General features: G+C 51.2%; 2 protein-coding genes across 2 annotated transcripts; both read left to right on the plus strand.

Moving 5' to 3' along the window:
- The first annotated feature begins 11,450 nt into the window (after positions 1–11,450).
- LOC127292731 (probable protein phosphatase 2C 34) lies at positions 11,451–14,020 on the plus strand. The gene is made up of 4 exons (XM_051322183.2): positions 11,451–11,842; positions 11,936–12,306; positions 13,099–13,335; positions 13,444–14,020. The coding sequence occupies exons 1-4, from the start codon at positions 11,581–11,583 to the stop codon at positions 13,714–13,716; spliced, it is 1,143 nt and encodes a 380-aa protein (XP_051178143.1). The 5' UTR covers positions 11,451–11,580; the 3' UTR covers positions 13,717–14,020.
- A 704-nt stretch (positions 14,021–14,724) lies between these two features.
- LOC127292732 (protein TRI1) lies at positions 14,725–17,626 on the plus strand. Its single transcript, XM_051322184.1, has 2 exons — positions 14,725–15,086; positions 17,251–17,626. Exons 1-2 carry the CDS (start codon positions 14,808–14,810, stop codon positions 17,374–17,376), a joined length of 405 nt encoding a protein of 134 aa, XP_051178144.1. The 5' UTR covers positions 14,725–14,807; the 3' UTR covers positions 17,377–17,626.
- Positions 17,627–18,657: the final 1,031 nt, after the last annotated feature.

Raw genomic sequence — 18,657 nt, forward strand, 5'->3', positions numbered from 1 at the left:
GATAGTGCTGGTAGCATCAGTTATCGCACTGACGCTTCCGGATGGATGAGCAAGCCAGGGTGACAGGATGTCATGGTCTTGAAACATTCTTCACTTGCAGTTACAGCATGTGCGGTCGGTGCGGTGCGAGCAGCCACGTGGCATCTGATATTGGTGAAGCGAATATGAGCCACGAAACGTTCTTCGCTCGCAGCTGAAGCAATAATTCTTCCGAAGTTGCAGGCGACATTTCAGTGAAACAACACCCATGGAAACTTTGTGGTCTGAGCAGGCGATGGTTTCTGCTTGTGGGCCGTGGGCGACGGAAGAAATACGCATGGAAACACTGTGTTTCTGACGGTGATCTTTGGATGTGTGGCTCGCAAGTTGCAGTGCGTGGCGCTGACCAGCGATAGATACTGGAGTATTGCTTGTCTGCTACAAGCATCAGTTTGCGCATGGACGCTTACAGGTGAAGTTAGGATAGGATGTCGTCGTCCTGGAGCATTCTTGGCTAGCACGCAGCGTTCAAATTGGTAGACGAATATGGGCCAAGCATCGGCGGTGTTTTTTTCCATGTTCGGAGCTGGGAACGCGGGCTTTTCCAACGTTCTGGACGCGAGTTTCCCGCGGCAGTAACGACCTGCTTGGCAGCCAAGTAATCAGTCAGTCAGTATACTGTTCCTGTGCACAGTCTACCGGGCGCCTACAGTTCCATGGACTCTCGATTCGCTGCCGTGTGCGCGGGCACAAGCAGGTACGGCCACCGGACCGGATAGCGACTTAGATTTAGTCATTTAGATCATCTCTAGTCGTGTTTCCAAGTCTTTTCTCTTTCTTTATGAAAAAAATAGACCGATCTATTGATAGTAATCATAGTACAAAGCGCTCTATAAGTAAAACAAATTACGAATAGATTTTTGGACCACGTAGCGAAGACTCCAAGCACTAGAACGAGCCAAAGACGTGCCGCCGTTCTCGTCTCTCTCTCACTAGAGCCAGGTAAAACTTATCGTAGTACAACTTGTTATAGCAGATAGATATGAAGTCATCGTGCTAAGATCCCAAAGGACGAACGCACTAGAACAACAACCATCACCAAAGATGAGAACCGCAGAGAGGAAGAGCCCAAAAACGACCGGATCCTAGGAGATCTATCGGGAAGAGAATTCCACATGCCCTCCGCTAACGCTAGACGCACTGCCGGAACGGGGATAGAGCGGCGGGGACCTTATTTTGCCTTTAGGATGTAGCCGCTGTCTCACCATCTTGAAGAAGACATTTGCAAATACCTAAAAGAAAAAAACTGAAACCTCCCGCCGGCGAGCGGTCGTAGTCCACCGCACCTCCAAGGGTTCAAGGCCAACGAAGACGAGGCAGATAGGTGGCGCCTCCAGCGAGGGTGATAAAAATCTAGATTGATTTTTCCTGGAACGCCTCCTCTCTCTCTCATGTACGTACCGGACAGATCGAAAAACACACCTAGTTTACATGATTTGTGTTGCGTGCGGCCTAAAAAACCCAATCTTGCATCCCTAGGAGAACCCCGACCGGCAAAGGGTGCCTACTGTCTAGCACCGGAGACAAGCGGCAACAAGGTAAGTTAACCCTGTGAGTGGCACACCTGAAATTTGTTTCACATTTCGTTTTCTTCTCTCCTCCCATTTTATTTCTCCCGCCTTTTATTTCTCTTGGCCGCCGGCGCTCCCTTCGTGTCCATCCCGTGGCCGGCGCACGACTGGGCAGAAGCGTCCCTTGTACGTGGCCGGCGCTCCCTATGCGTTGACGCATCATAGTTGTGGTGTGTTATTTTTGCGAAAATACCACCAATGTATTATGGAGTAATAATCACCGGCAGCAAATGCGTCAAGACCTCTTTGCCTACCGTCGACCTCGGCGACTTTTTCATGTGCAAACGTCCTTCTCCGGTTCTCCCTGTGCTGTGGTCCAGAAGGGCTCTTTCCGTTGGTTGGTCCGTTCGTTGAAGGCCAGCCCCATGTAGGCGCCTTTCGTTTTCTTGTTGTGCTTGTGCTGAAACTTTGGCCACGACCAAGAGGCAGAGAACATGTGTGTGTGCGGCCGGCGCCGCTCCGGCCCGTTCACCGAACGCATGCAGCGACGGATGGACCGACCGATGGTACCGCTCTCCTCCATCTACAGTTCTCTTAAGAGGCCACCTCGATCCGTTGACCGGGCCGCCGATGGCCACTCCGCCAGAGTAGCTGGCCGGAGTTGGTTTAGGTTGGCGCCGGAGTAGTCTAGATCCTTAGATCTGTAGGTTTCTTGGTATTTTCCGGCCTCTGCCGGCGTTTTGGGCGATCTGCCCGTAGTTGAAGGCGGAGCTCCAGGTCTCGGCCACCGGATTCATGAAGCTTCTAGGGTTGCTGCTATTGGTTCTTCTGCTCCTGCGGCTGGAGGGAAGACGGAGCGTCGGCAACGCCGCCTTCCCCAATAATATGGTGGCTCCTTGCCCTGCTCATCCTCGATTTCTCGGTGTCGGTGAGGCCCTCCTGTCCGACCGGTGGTGGTGAGGGGGAGCGCTGATCTGATGCGGTGAAGCGGTCTTCTGTTCCTCCTCTTGCTGGCCATGGTGGCCTGGCGGAGTGGGAGCAAGATCTGCTGTTTTTGGATCTGGGAGGTGGAGGTTCTTGTCACCGGAGCTGTTCGCGGTGGTGGATGTTCCAGCTGCACGCTCTCCTAGCCTGCCGTGGTGGCGAGGAGGAAAGGTGCGGCGGACCAGCTACCTTCCATGGCCAACATCGACGACCACTACCTGCGTGGTGTTATTCGTCTGAGATCAACCAAGCATATGGCGATCTCGCCGTTGCTATCCAAGGCCGCGAGGACGACATCTCTACAACCTCCGGTGAGGAGGCCATGGATCAACTCCGTCGTGGGTGGTCGAAGCTGCTCTCCTGCAAAGTGATTCGTTCCCGCAGGATGGTGGTGGACCGCGGCTGCGTGTTCTCGTCAGAAGGGGGCTCTCGAGCAGTTGGCCCTTGTTCCTCGGCGGCGACGCCTGGAGGACGCCGGCGGCGAGTGGCAGAGACACTCTTGTCCTTGATTGATTCGATCTAGTTCTTTTCAGGGTGTTCCTTTCTTCAAATATTAGGTTCTTAGAGCGAGTTGTTGCAAGGGGCTTACTACAAAATGTTTTCCTGCCACTTTAATATATTGTTCTCTGGGTCTTCTTGACCCCTCCTTGTGTGCAAAAAAAAAAAAAAAAAAAAAGACCGACCGACCGCAGTCCCATCCCGTGGGCGGAAACCGGGCAGGCATACGCCTTGGAACTGTTCCGTTCTCACGTGTTACTGTGTACGCCGATCGAAGACTGATCACATACGATAGGACCATGCCACCTTCCCGGCGTCGCCGAGGCGAGGCGTCCGTGTTGCTCGGTCTCCCTCCGATATGGATCATCCACCGTCCACCGATGGTCGTTTGCTCGGCTGGCGTCACGCGGCACGTACGGCCGCCCCCACACTCGTCACGCGTCTGGAACCATCGGCGAGCGGTCGACCGGGAGCTGTTTGCATCGGGCTCCGCCACCTGAATAAAGATCTGCCGCCACTACCCGCCTATCAGGACAAGGCCGCTTAAAAGTCAGCTTATCATCAGCTGTCCGTCCCGCAATCTAAGCTACTACTAGGAGCACTCCACACACTCTTGTAATATACACTTGGAGACAGAGCACGTAAAAGGGGAGTGCGAGCTCAAATTTTCCCCTTGTCAAAAAAAAAAAAGCTCAAATTTTTCGGTAAAAGATGGTTAGTACAAGCTACATATCCCCTTGTTTCCGTGCGCGGCATCTCAGCATCGATCTGCACACCACCTGCTTTCTCGCCCACCGTTCTTTCAGTGCATTCCGTCGTAACCACGTTTGTTCTGTACCTGGCCGGCCGGCCGGTTCCTCTTCAATGCGCCACCACCGGCCGTTTCCGTCGCCATCGATCCTAGCTTCGATCATACACTTTCATCGTCGACATGCAACCACGTCGCACCGTAGTCGACACCGCGCCACGTCTCCGTTGCGTGCGCTACCTGGTCTCCGACCAGCGATGGAAACTCGAAAAGATCTAGGGCCAGACTGCCATGCACCGCTCTTGGAGTAGTAGTAGCATGGATTACGATAGTGCGTTATACTATATAATTAGAGTTAGAAGAATACAACAACCTCACAACCTATACTACCTCCATCCCAAAATTTAAGACCTATATTTTTTTCAGAGAGTTAAACTATGTTAAGTTTGAGTACGTTTTTATCAAAAAACATTAACATGAAAAATACAAAATCAATATCATTAGATAGATAATGAAATATATTTACATATGGTACCTACAAAATATCATATTTATTTATAATTTTTTCTAAAAGTTTGATCAAACTTTACTTCGTTACACTTTCTGAAAAAATAGACCTAATGAAGGTAGTACCTATGACTAGCGAAAGGCGCCAACAACCTAATAACCTATCACACAATCACCACCATGCATGTACTGTCGGTCTGAGGAAAAGGAAAAAAGTGGCCTTGTAGGCGGTGGAGGCTGCGTCGCTCCTGCAGATGCTTGAAGATGTCCCGTGCCCCATACGGGCAGAGACAGTGCTTGAATTGCTACGTGCTAAAGAAGGTGGAACTGGTGCGGGTTGCCTCACTCGTGGTGTAACGTGCCACATGAATGAGACGATTCCGGCCGCATGTCCATCTCCCGGTTGGAGCCTGCTAGACCCGCCGCCATGGTTGCCGCTCTCACCGTTGCAAACCATAGGTGGGTTTTTTTTGCCCCCATCGTGGGATCCGATGGTCACGTGAATCCCGGTGGCGGCCAAGGCCGTCACCGCTGCGCTCCTCGTTCCCATCGGTCGTACACAGAGATGGGAGAGAGCCGATTTAAATTATTGTCGGGTCAACCGCCACATCGTGGAGGCCGCCTTCCTCGTACTTGCGGATGATCCCGCACGCGGTTGGAGACCCGCCGGGGCGTGAGCTTCGCCGCGAAGGGGGCAGAGCAGGCGGGGTGGCCATCGAAAGGCGTTGATGAGACGTGCGGTTTGGTGTTAATGATAGAAAGTGAGGGAGCGAGAGGTGGGTCGGTGTGAGTGTGAGCGAGTAAGGGACATGCCCAACACTGCTTTAAGAATCAAGCTATGCAACAATGCGGCAAAGCCCAGGAAATCAAACCATCCATTTTCATCTTCACGGATATGGGCCTCACCGGACCAAACACGCTCTTGTAGTCCGAGTTCAGCAGAAGGCAATGTGTTTTTTGCCTATGGGTCATGGACAACGAAAGACCTCTGTCCAAACTTTGGGGCGCGATTGGTAGGTCACATGACCTCGAAACATGCCCTAGAGAGCATAAAGTGAGCTGATTGGATGGCTAAACTCCTCCGCGCGTCAAAGCAACTTTCGTCCAGGCCCAGTGGGTACGCCCGAGTCGGTCGTTTCCCTGGATTCAGGCTGGCTGGCTGCACTCGAGCGCTCGCTAGATGCAACCTTGCACGTGCTCTTGCTTCCCCTCACCCTCCTTAATCCCTCCTCACTTCTAATCAACACAACTATATTTCAAATCAAAATAAGTTGTACATAAAAAATATGTACGTAGAATAGGTGATTCTATTCTGACTATCGGTTTCGAGTTTTGTTTGCTGTAGATCACCAATTTCGTGTTCTTGTTTAAATCGTTTTTACCTAATTTCATCAAGTTTATAGCACACGGTTCGCTCTTTCAAAACCCCTTTGACGAGTAGCTTCACCTCGTCGTTCCACACACTTCTCGTGTTCTAAAATTTTCTTTTCTATGGACTTAGCCGAATATATCTGGAGCTCACTAGTATAATGTAACTTGTGTACATGTGTGCGGTTACATGGTGGTCTTTATGCGCGCCATCATGGTAGGCCTTGTGCGCGGCTTCGTATACGGCATCATGGTGCTGGTTGTGAGAGGTCTTACATATAGGCAGTGTAGCCGCCTTGGCCACCGTTTGTTACAGTGGCATAGTGGTCTTTCCGACTTGTTGCGCCAGCGGCGCTCGCTGGGCCTCCCGTCGTGGTAGGTGGTTGGCATGCTTCCTTACGACCCGCAATGTATGCTCACTGCCGACCTGCGCAAACCTTGTACACCTTTTCAAGACCAAGATCGACGTATGCCGCCGACGAGGTGTGGCGGGTGCAACGAAAGGTGACGAGCATGCCAACACACCTCACGGCGAGCTCGCTGGTGAAACTAATGCATCAGCGGCTACTCCCAATGTTGGTCATCGTTACTCAGTTCAAGCGTGGTGGCGTGAGTTAAGCTCGCCACGTATACAAGTGTTGAGACTTAACTTGAGTAGACACAACCAAACAAATGAGCCAAAGTTGCTCCAAGAATGCAACGAACTCCCATGTAGACGATCAAACGAAATGCATAACATTATTTTTGAGCCGCACGCTACGATCATGCCTCCTAGCTAGCGCCTATCCCAGGAGCCCTTAAAAAGCTGCGACCTACCAATCGCGTCCTTGCCACATCAGTTGGCGCATGGACGCTTACAAACGAAGTTAGAATGTGGTTTGTGTGGAAAAATTCCTGGCTTCAGATAGCAAGCAGCGTAGCCGCAGTATCGGTGGTTTTTCCGTGGCCCAGCCTCGGGACGCGGCTTTTCCGACGTTTAGGACGCGAGTTTCCTGCTTGCCCGGCGGCGAGTAGTCAGTCAGCCCAGTGCCACTGCAGTCTACCACCGGCCTCGCGAGTCGCGGCCATGCTGCGCGCGACACAGACACGGCCACCGGACCGGATAGCGCCTCCCCTCCCCGCCCGTGCGAGACCGGCAGGCATGGCACGGTCGACCGCCCGACCTCGACGACGACGACCTGCATCAGCAAACGTCCTTGTGGGGTTGTGCCTTTCGTTATCTCAAGAAAGAAAAAGAAAAAGCGCCTCTCCTTTTCCTGTTCTGAAACTTTGCTCGAGACTGACTGACTGAGAGGCAGGGAGCATGCGTGCCGCAGTGCCGGTCCGGTTCGCCGAACGCAGCGACGGATGGACCTACCGACCGACCGCAGTCCCATCCCGTGGGCGGAAACTGGGCATACATACATACGCCTTGGAACTGTTCCGTTTCTCACGTGTTACTGTGTATGCCGGTCCAAGACCAATCACATACGATGGGACCATGCCACCTTCCCAGTTTGCCGAGGCGTCCGTGTTGCTCGGTCTCCTTTGCACCGACGCCGATACGGAACACCGTCGTCACGCGTCCGCCGTGACGTTGCCGTCCTGGCTCGCCTTTTCTTCTGGAACGATCGGCGCGCGGTCGGCAGCTGCTGCGTCAGGCTCCGCCACGTCAATAAAGATCTGCCCCCGCTACCCGCCTATCAGGCGGAGGCGGCTTAAAAGTCAGCTTATCATCACAGCGGCCCCGCTGGCCCGCGTCTCCGCGCAACGGACGATCGCAGCCGTCGTTGATTATCTCTCGCGTAGCACTACGGTGCTCCACTCCACTCGCAGATAGGTCACGTAAAGCGGTAAAGGGGAGCGTGAGCTCAAATTATAGCTGTAAAATACTACGGCAGTACTACAAGGCAAGCTATCCACTTGTTTCCGTGCAGCATCCGCACACTACTACCTGCTTTCTCGCTCGCCGTTCTTTCCAGTGCATTCCGTTTGTTACGTAGCTGGCCGGCCGGGCGGCTCCTCTTCAATGCGCCACCACCGGCCGTTTCCGTCGCCATCGATCCTAGCTTCGATCATACCACTTCATCCGTTCATCGTCGGCCACGGCCACGTTGCACCGTACTCGTGACCGCGCCACGTCTACGTTGCGTGCGTTGCCTGGTCTCCGGCCAGCGCTGGAAATTGACAAGGATCTAGAGCCAAACTGCCATGCACCGCTCTTCCTACTAGCATGGAGTATGATATTGCGCTATAACTAGAGTCAAAAGAATACAAAAGGCTGAAAACCTATGACTGGCCAAAAGGCGCCAACAACCTGAGAACCTATCACACTATCACCACCATAACCTGTTTCCCGGTCAGATGACCCACCTTCAAGAAAGAAGATTATTGCAGCAAATCGGAAAGAATGAGGTACTAATAGCCTTTTTTTTGGCGAAATTTCCTATGTTCTGTTAATAATCATGGTAGCAATCTACTTCCATCCAAATATAAATGTCTTAGTTTTGTCAAGATTAAATGTATCTAAACACATTTTAGTTATTAATATATCCGTATAAATAAAAAAATACGAACATGAGTAAACAACTCCCGTGTCGTCTCCTCTCACGACCCAGGAGAGCCCAAACCCTAGCCGCTAGGCGGCGTGATCTCGTCTCTCCTACCGCCATTGCCGCAGGCAGGGTCCGCGGCAGCGCTAACCTCGTTCCCAAAGGGGATGGGGGAGTATGGATCCCAGGGTGGCGGCGATGAGTTGGGCCTTCCCGACGGCTCGTCCGACGAGGTTTGGTGGGGTGGCGGCCCTCCTACCTTGCTCTAGTGGTGGCGCACTTCGGTAACGATCAGTGCTCCAGGCTCTCGAAGTGTTGCATGAACGCGGGCGGTAGCCGGTTTTGGGTGGCTAGATCTGGTTTTCGAGGTTTGGTGGTGGCCTTGGCGTGGTGCCGACAGGTAGCGCGCCGGGGGTATGCGGTTCAGTAATGGCATGGCCCCGCTAAGGTTGGCTGCGTGAGGTGGCTGTCAAGGAGCTTCGAGCAAAAATTTTGCCCGGCTCTTGCCGGCCGGCGGCGGTGGTTGGCCCTGCGGCGACGACGCCCTGCTGCGAGTGGTCTGGTCTGCTCGTGATGGTCTTCATAGGTGCGAGTTTTGCATACCCCTCTTCGAAGCTCATCGTCCAAATCGGTGATGCCAGTCTACCACGTGAATGGTCATCTGTTTGTCTTAGGCCGACGTGGGCTTCGCGAGGCCGTTACTGCGAGGTCTTCCTAGGTGCCCGTTCTTTGGTGAAGTCAGAGTCACTGGGTCGTGGGGTGGGGGGGGGGGGGGGGTGATGAGCCGGTCGGCAACCTCGACGATGATCCTCGGTTTAGATGTGTGTGCGGTTTGCGTGTGGTAGCTAGGGTGGCGTTTCGTTCAGCGGTGTGTGCGCGAGGGTGTTTGTATCGGTTTTTCACTGGTTCCTCTCTAATTAACCAGACGACCTTCTCCTTAATTATTGAAAATGGCAAATCTTTTGCCTTGTTTTAAAAAATATTTGCATATAGAAAAAATTAAGACACTTATTTTTTAACAAAAATAAGTAGTAGATTTCATTATAATACACGGAAGCAAAATCGTCGTGCTAACCCAAAGGAACGGACCAGTAACCATCTTCAATGCTGGCAACACGTAGATGAGAAGAACCCGAAAACCGACTGGACCTACTAGAAGATTTGCCAAGCAAACGACTCCATGCATCCTCCGACGATGTGAGGATATCTTATCCCGACTTCGGAATATAGACGTCGCCCTGCCCTCCTAATAAAGATATTAAGAACAAGCTAATCCTCGGGATTAGACTTTTGGTATACCTTGTGAGATCGTTCTGGACGAGACGTATGTGGTTTACAACCACCCACACGCTGATTATATTCTTCGGACTCGTGATTAGTCGCGGCGAGTGACTGACGCGATTCGTTTTGCTCCATGTCCATGGTCTTTTCCTGTGGGCGACAGTGCACACATGACACGGCGCGCGCCGGACAGCGGGTGCATCCCCGTGATACGGGCAGGCAACTGGCCGTACGTCGATGTAGGCATAGTTTCATTCATCGTTGGTCCATGTACTGTTGTGGGGACTAATTTTTCGCAAATCCTCGGAATCAGACTATTGGTCCAGCTTGTGAGATCGGTGTGTATCCAGAGTACGTACATTGTATCCAACCACCCACTGTGTATATTCTTTGGACTCGTGATGAGTCGCGTCGTGTCGAGCGACGGACGCGATTCCTATTCCCGCTTGGTCTTTTCCTGTGGGCGACACGGCACAGACGACTCATGACACGGCGCCAGCGCACTCCCCGTGACACGGGCCGGGCAGGCAACTTGGCCGTCGACCTCGTGCACTTTCCGCTACCGTCGTTTTCCCACCTGCCCAAAAGGGCTCGTTCGGTCGTAGGTTAATCGTCCCGGCCGGAGCACTGCCCTCGTGCCGCTCCACTCCGGCGACGCGCGCGACCCGGTTCGTTGCACGTCGACGTGGCAGCCGACCGGCCGGGGCTCCCGTGCAGAGGTGCAAGCACACCTGACCTTCGAATAGTGGGCCAGCACTTTTTGACCGCACTTGGCCAAGTTGTGCTCTACTAGCTCGTCTACTGCTGCCCGTGCGCCGAGCAACGAAAATTCGATGTGAACCCACCATGCCATTTTTTCAGTCCAGGCGTCCACCGATGTGCGTTTGTTCGTTCATGGTCCCGTAATGCGCATGGCCGTCACTCGTCTTCACGCGTCCGGTGTGACGTTGCCCGACGGGATCGGGCGACACCTGTCCGTGCTGGCACGCAAATATCTGCCACCACTACCGCCCGCCGTCCGCGGTCCGCCTATCAGGCCGCCCTAGGGCCACAAAAGTCCACTTATCATCATCGTCGTCACAGCTGTGCCGCAACCAAAGCGCGCCGTTGCTACTCTCTGCACTAGCCGAGCACTCACACTGCCGAAAGCACCGATCGACCTCCGGAATAACCGCAACAATATTTTACTGCCACTACAAAGATCGGCCAAGATCCTAGCTAGTACTACCGTTTACCTGTTGCGTGTAGGTTTCGTGCACAACGATATATACTTTTTTACACTACCTGAGCTCTCACTCACCGTGTGTTCCCGTGCCTTTTCATCTGTGCCCGGTCACCTTCCTCTATACTGCTACCACTTGTATTTCGTCGCTATACGACGCATCGTCATCGTTGTTACCTTCGAACCCGGCCCATACACTACCACGTCTCCCGTAGTATAAGTAAAGCGTACTATACCTTCGTGTTCAAAAATAAGCGTATACACACCTGGACGTATTATCGTAGCCACCGCTTGTCCGCGTCACCCTCCGTAGCGTGCGCTGCCTGCCTGGTCACCGAGCGGCCACTAAAACGTGGAAAGCCTCTGGAGCCACAACTGTCGTGCACCGCTATTTCTAGTAGTAGTACCAGCGATTATGATATTCCATTATAATTAGAGTCAGGGACGACAGATGAGCACAACAACGCTCGAGACGCGTACAGATAGCGGCAACAACATATCACCAGCAGTGGTGCCAATGTTTACCGACGAACGGGACCCAGCTGTCCGAAACCAACAAAGGTCTAAAAATAAAACGCGATGCAAGTTGAGCGAAAAGATAAAGCAGCGAAACGGAAAGTCAGACCATCCATCCAGTCCTATACAGCGACACATCACAGGATAACCACCGTAGACTCCCTCCCCGGTTCCCCTCGACGCGACGCGCTTTGCCCCCGCTACTTGCACTACTTAACCTAACCCCTCCCCCAATCCAACCCCATTCCATTCCCATTTTCATTCACCATTCACCATTTTCCCGTCCCCGAGAGCAGCGAGAGAGACGACGACGACGGAGGAGGAGCGGTCAGAGAGCTCGGATCGAGAGACGGTTTCGTGCTCAGGAGGAGGACGATGATGAGGGCCGTGGCGAGGTGCTGCGGGGGCCACTGGCCGCCGGGGGCGGCGGCGGCGGACGGCATGCTCTGGCAGACGGAGCTGCGCCCGCACGCGGCCGGGGAGTTCTCCATGGCCGCCGCGCAGGCCAACCTCGTCATGGAGGACCAGGCGCAGGTGCTCGCCTCCCCCGCCGCCACGCTCGTCGCCGTCTACGACGGCCACGGCGGGCCCGACGCCTCCCGCTTCCTCCGCTCCACCCTCTTCCCCCACGTCCAACGTACGCTCCTTTCCCTCTCCCCGTTCATTAATTTCTCCCGAATTTCTCGCCGTTGTTTGTCGTCCGTACTGATCTTCCGATCCTTTTTCGCAGGCTTCGCCAAGGAGCAAGGGGGCATGAGCACGGAGGCGATCCGCCGCGCGTTCGGGGCGGCGGAGGAGGAGTTCCTGCGGGAGGTGCGGCAGGCGTGGCCCAAGCGGCCGCGGGTGGCGGCCGTGGGCTCATGCTGCCTGCTCGGGGCCATCTCCGGGGACACGCTCTACGTGGCCAACCTCGGCGACTCGCGCGCCGTGCTCGGCCGCCGCGTCGTCGGGGCCGGCGGGGTGGCCGTCGCCGAGCGCCTCTCCACCGACCACAACGTCGCCAACGAGGACGTACGGCACGAGGTCGCCGCGGAGAACCCCGACGATGAGCAGATCGTCGTGCACACCAGGGGCGCGTGGAGGATCAAGGGGATCATTCAGGTGAGAAGCGCGATCAGGAAAAAATCACTTACGACATCTGCATAATTTTGGTGATTCTTCTGTCAGAGATCAGCAGCAAAATACTATGACTCATCGATGATTCAGTCTGCGGATTCAGATCACCTGTCAGTCAGTGTGTTTGCGGTAGAATTCTGGTGGTTGTTTACCAGCACATCCAAAGATTATAGTAGTATAGTAGTACAAGTAATTGTACTGATATTTTGTCATAGGTTCAGAGTTCCCTAATTTATACTAGCGCACAAGCACTAGATCCCAAATCCTACTAACTAGCTTCCTTGACTTTTAGTGGGTGTCTAGGTAAACCATTGGACAGAAGAAATCAACCATTTCTTGTCTATTCTTTTTCTGCTACCTTCATTCTAGTTAGATTTGTTATCTGAAAGAATTCAGTGTTATTGAGGACATGCTGGCCATACCGAAGAAATTTTCCTCAAACAATTTAAAACAAATGATAAAATTGCAAAGTCTAACCTATTTCTTTAATTTGTGTTGACTATTTTGTAGCAATCCACTTACAGTTGCAACTTTGCACGGCATTCTCATACTGGATTCGTGAGAATATAACCTATGCTTGTCTCTTTCAGTGATAAGATATTATATTCATCACTCGAGAGCTAATGAACTTGGCATTGTTTGGCGATTACCTTATGCTTGTCTTCTCTACATCAAATCGTTAGTTAGCTTATCCTGTTAGGAGAACCTACGTTCTGAAGTTTAATTAGAAGCAGAGCAAAGATAAATAATACGAGCTAATATTCTATTGCTTATCAGGTGTCGAGATCCATTGGTGATTTTTACTTGAAGAACCAGGAGTTTAGCATGGACCCGTTGTTCCGGCAAATTGGCCCTGTTATTGCACTGAAGCGGCCAGCTCTTAGCGCCGAGCCACAGATTCAAGTTCGCAAGCTGAAACCAACCGATCAATTTCTGATATTTGCTTCAGACGGTCTTTGGGAGCATCTCAGCGACAATGATGCTGTGCAAATTGTCTTCAAGAATCCTAGAACGGTAAGTTCTGACATAACATCAACATCATTTCATAATTTTGGCCTGTGTATGAATGATCTCTTAGACAAATTGAAATAATACCAAAATTCTGCGATATGGTCTGTGCAGGGTATAGCAAACCGATTAGTGCGGGCTGCCTTGAAGGAAGCAACAAAGAGGAGAGAGGTCAGTCTGAACGACTTGAAGACCATAGAAAGGGGAGTGAGGCGCCATTTCCATGACGACATCAGCGTTGTCGTGGTCTATCTTGATCGGCACCGGGGGCGCCGGCAAACCAGGGTTGTGGACTCGAGCATGAACTGCACCAGCTCCCCCGTCGATATCTACTCCAGCTCCATCCAAACCGTGCAGCCGCGGAAAGATTACAGGGACTCAGGTTAAACGGACTGAATCGTCTGCAAGCTTAGACTATCTCCGGGTGGGTAAGTGGTAGAGTGTTGCAACATCAGCAACATAAACTGGAACCCCAGGTTGTAGTGGCAGCATCAGAAGGAAATACGCGATGTACATAAATAGTGGGAACGCGTGGGATTTTTGGCTGTCGGAGGAGATGAGTTTATTTCTTTTGTTGGCTTATGTACTTGCAGAACTTAGCACTCTATCTTTTTGCTTATCTCTGCTTAACCAGCAGCTAACCCGTGAATTAGAACGGGCAGATTAATCCAGCAGTGGTATCATTCTGAAATTTGACTTCCGAACGCATTTCGAATTTTCAAAGTTTGTTTTCCTCCAGGGACTCAGTGCGTGCTTCTGGAACACCCTGCTTTTCCACAGCGAGGAAAGCAGGTTCTGAAATCCGGTTATCTTTCTTCTCCTTCTGGATCATTCGTTCCTGTTTTCTCAGTGAGGAATCACTTGGTTTGTCGGAGCGGCCTGTCTAGTCCTCATGTTTGTTGCACTTTGCATCGGTCTGTCCAGTCCTCATGCTTGTTGCACTTTGCATCGGTCTTGACGTATGATCGATCACTCGCTCTTATCCCTCCTCTCCGAGCTCGATTGGAATAGATTCTCGCTCTTATCCCTCCTGTCGGAGCTCAAGGGAAAAGCAGATTCTATAATTGTGTTTAGTGTCGTCTCGCTTTTATCATGGTGATCCACTCACTATCAACTGACCGGATTCTTGGTTGAGAAGTCCGAGTGGTTACCAATGGGTACCATGACCTAATGTTTAGTTTCTGAACAAGAACTTTATCAGTGTGTACTGATCTCACCATCAGATACCAAATGTTCAAGTTCTGAACAAGAACGTTAACCTGCCTGAACCGCTGAACACGCCTTTGTACCAAGCGGCAGGCCTTGCACAATTGGTTGCCCAGACCCCGTTTTCTCCATATGAATACGTACTACCCTGCACAGAACAGTACCTGTCGGACCCACGCCCTGTCTAAAACCCCGGAGACAAACCCCCGTTCCCCGTAGCCATTATCCACAGAGAAGTAGTCCACACCGAAGCAACCGAAGTAACCCCAAAAATGGCGGCCGCCTCCATGCTCGCTGCCTTCGCCCCGCCCGTCCTCCTCCGCCCGTCGCTCTCCCTCGCCCCTCCGCGCCGCACCTCCGCCGCCGTCGCCGTGCGCGCCGTGGCCAAGACTCCGGCCACGGCGGCGGCGCCGAAGAAGAAGAGGGCGACCGGCATCACGATGCCGCGGCCCGTGTCCCCGGCGCTGCAGGCGTTCGTGGGCGCCGCTGAGGTCCCGCGCACCGAGGCCATCAAGCGCCTCTGGGCCTACATCAAGCAGAACAACCTCCAGGTACAACCATGCGAAGCCCCCCAAAACCCTAGATGCTTCATTGCGGGTTCTTCGTTCAGCTTAGTTGATTCAGATGTGAAATATGATTATGCGAGGTCGGAAGGAACGTGCAAGATGAAACACTTCGCGTCTTATTAGTATCGAACAGGAACACATCTGAGATCTCAATAGGGGTAACGTTGTAGACTTGTAGTTGACTTAAGGTGGCATTTCTCTCTTGTACTGCTGCCTCGCTGCCCATGTTCCCCAGATCTACGCGGCCAGTATAGAACCAGGACGCCACCTACATGTTTAGTTCCTCTTAATTAGACATTCCATCATGTTGTTGTCCGGCTGGTTGGTTTCTGCTGATACATGTCGAATTTGCTTGCTCTCGTTTGAATTCAATACAAATCTATGTGTTATTCCTACCTGAATGTGGCAATAGCAGTTACAAATTATATGGTCTGTTTGTAACTGTTTGTGGTAAGGACAGATGATTTTGCTGCAACTCCTGCAGCATTTTGATGGTACTACTATCACCTAGCGGCTAGCGTTAGCATGGTTCAAAAAAACGTTTGTGAGCGTACGCTTAAGCGTAGATTAGAGCTAAGTGGAGCCCTTCCGCTCATCTTTCGGCCTGAGCGAGAGGAAAAGCGAGGAGGGGTTTTGGAGGCGGGCTCTCACGCGGTGTCGAGGCAGAAGAAAGAGGGTTAGGAATTCCGTACCCATCCCAATTCCACTCCCGTGTTGAGGCAGAAGCAAGAGGCGACACCACTGAAGCTCCTCCGTGCCGCTGGTCAAGCTCCTCTTTCACACCGCCCTCTAGATCTTCCTCAAGGCTGCCTAGACAGGGTCCCCTTCCTCCAGCAGCTCGTTCCCCTCGTCCCCTTCCCGTCCAGATCGAGGGGATCAAAGTGAGAGAGGTGGGCGTGCGTGAGTGGCGACTAAGACCTGGGATCTGGGAGGCTGGGAAGCACGAGGGGATCGATTTATTTGCAGTGCGTGAGGTTATTGGGCCTTTTGGAGGGGGTCATGTGTTTGGCTACGACATGAGAAGCAAGAGGCATCGTGCTGGGCCTTTTGTTGGACCGGAAATAACACAGAACTATGTGAGGTTATTCAATATTTCCTATTTTAGGCTTACATATGTCTGTTTTGCCATGCACGCTTAAGCGGTGTTTAAGCTTGCTTAAGCAGTAGTTCCTCTAGGCAGAGCCTCACTGCTCGCTTAGCGCTTTTTTGAACCTTGAGCGTTAGTAGTTAGTGTATGGGAGATAGTCCCATGATGCATCAATGTAGTGAACTGACCAATGAGAAATACATGTTTTTCTCCTGTTGCATTTCTAGACATGTTCACATTCTTTGCTGAATAGAGTTAGTTCCTAGGCATAAAATGTGGTTGGTTTGCTTTCATTGTGTAATGACAGTATGGTGCTATGTTTGCAAAAAATATATAGTGAATGAGTGCTTGGTTGAGTTGATGAGGATGGCTTGTCCTGATCTCATTCAGACACCCTAAGCTGCACATCATACATCTATTTTGGTAAAGTATGAGATTCTCATCAAGGTAATGCACTGGCCAATGATAAGTCTGAAGTGCAGTTTTTCTCATGTTACATTTCTAGACATGTTCTCATTCTTTTGCTGAATGAAGTCGGTTTATGGACACAAATGCGGTGAATTGCTTTCATTGTGTAATGACTGAATGGTCGTATGTTTGCAAAATTATAGTGAATGAGTGCTTGGTTGAGTTGATGAGGATCGCTTGTCCTGATCTCATTCAGATACCCTAAGCTGCACATCACACATCTATTTGGGTAAAGTTTTAAGGTTTTCATCAAGGTAATGAACCAACCTATGATAAGTCTGAAGTGCAGGTTTTACTCATGTTACATTTCTAGACATGTTCACATTCTTTGCGGTCTTGCGGAGCAGAGTTAATTTCTAGACTTAATGTGGCTGCATTGCTTGCATTGTGTGACGACTGAATGGTGGTCTGTTTGCTTATAATAGTAAAGATACCGAGTGCTTGGCTGATTTGATGATATGACTTGTCCTAATCTCATTCAGAGACACACTTAGCTACACTACACACCATACATTTATATGGGTAGAATAAGGATTTAACTAACTGTCTAAATATGCATTCCTAGCAGCACTTCTCATGTTGTCTTGTTTCCAGGACCCCGCGGACAAGAAGGTCATCGTGTGTGACGAGAAGCTGAAAGTCCTATTTGCTGGGCGAGAGCGTGTCGGGTTCCTTGAGGTTGCCAAGCTTCTGAACCCGCACTTTGTCAAGGTCCCATGAAGCCAGTTCCATGAAGTTATGCTAGCTTTAGATGGTTTCTACTTTTCTGGTGGTCTTGAGGATGCGCGTAGGCTTGTTCCACTGGCCCGAGTTGGCTCGACTTGGTAGTGTTCTTTAGCTCTCTGCAGACAGGGTTAGTGTACCTCTGGCAGTAGTAATCTGGAACCTCTTATTAACAGCTCTCAGGTCTCAGCTCGTATGCTTGTAGACAGATTTGTGTATTAGCAAGCGATATGTTCTGGAGTCTTAAGCGTGGCATGCCCTATGTTGCTTTATTTGTGTGAAGCGCACCACTCCAGCAATCCAGCAATCCAGCTCTTTTACCGAGTTAATAAAGGGCTGTGTGCATAGATTGATACAGAGGCTAGAGCGATGCTCCCATATATAAAAAAGAAAAATCCGGATCCAGCAGCAGCTGGTCGAGTGGGCCTTCTAGTTCTACAAGCCGTTGTCGATCAGTCGTATTTACTAAGTTAGGCTGAGGTGGTCGACTATAAGTTGGGCTAGGCAAATAGTATCCACACAACGCGAAGCTGAATTTTCTTAAAGGGGCCAACTAATCCGTGATGCAATCTTCGTATCTACTCCATTGATCCTAAAATAAGTAATTTAACCTTTTCTAAATATGGAGGTATCTGCATTTACATATATTCGTATTTATGAAAGGGAGTACTTGATAAAGAACCTGATAAAGAACCACCAGGCGGCCCTTCAAATAGACTTGGTTATGGTCTTATGGACCAGTTACACCACTTTTGCAACTCCAAAGCTATCATGCAAGGGGCAAATCAAGTGATCAGAATTTATTTTTTCAGTTGCAACTCACTTGCAACTAGGAAAAAAAACTCAATTAGAACAAACTTGCAACTCACGTGACCACAAATATCGATTCAAGTCTAAAGGTTCTAAAATCAACACAGGTCTAAGCTAATCCTCGCTTGCGAAACCAAATTTATAACGGACCGACGGGTCGTTTGTGAACAATTTGAGCATCTCCACTCACGCCCTTCAAAGGGTGCTAGACTAAAAAAAAACCGTCCAACCACATCACTTCAGGCCATTTTGGGTTTGGCATGGCCCAAAATACTGTTTGGCGCACCCACATGCCAACTCCGACCTAAGGGGTGGCTTGGGGCGCCAAACACAAGTTGTTAACAACGCCACGTAGACAAGGCAGATGCGCTAGCCTATCATAATGACAACAGTCGTCATTCAAAAAAAAAAAAGATGCCAATTAAAGACTTAGTCGGTTCCTTAGGCATTGGCCACGACACGTGTAAA

This window comes from Lolium perenne, chromosome 4 (genome assembly GCF_019359855.2).
Source record: "Lolium perenne isolate Kyuss_39 chromosome 4, Kyuss_2.0, whole genome shotgun sequence".
NCBI lineage: Eukaryota > Viridiplantae > Streptophyta > Magnoliopsida > Poales > Poaceae > Lolium > Lolium perenne.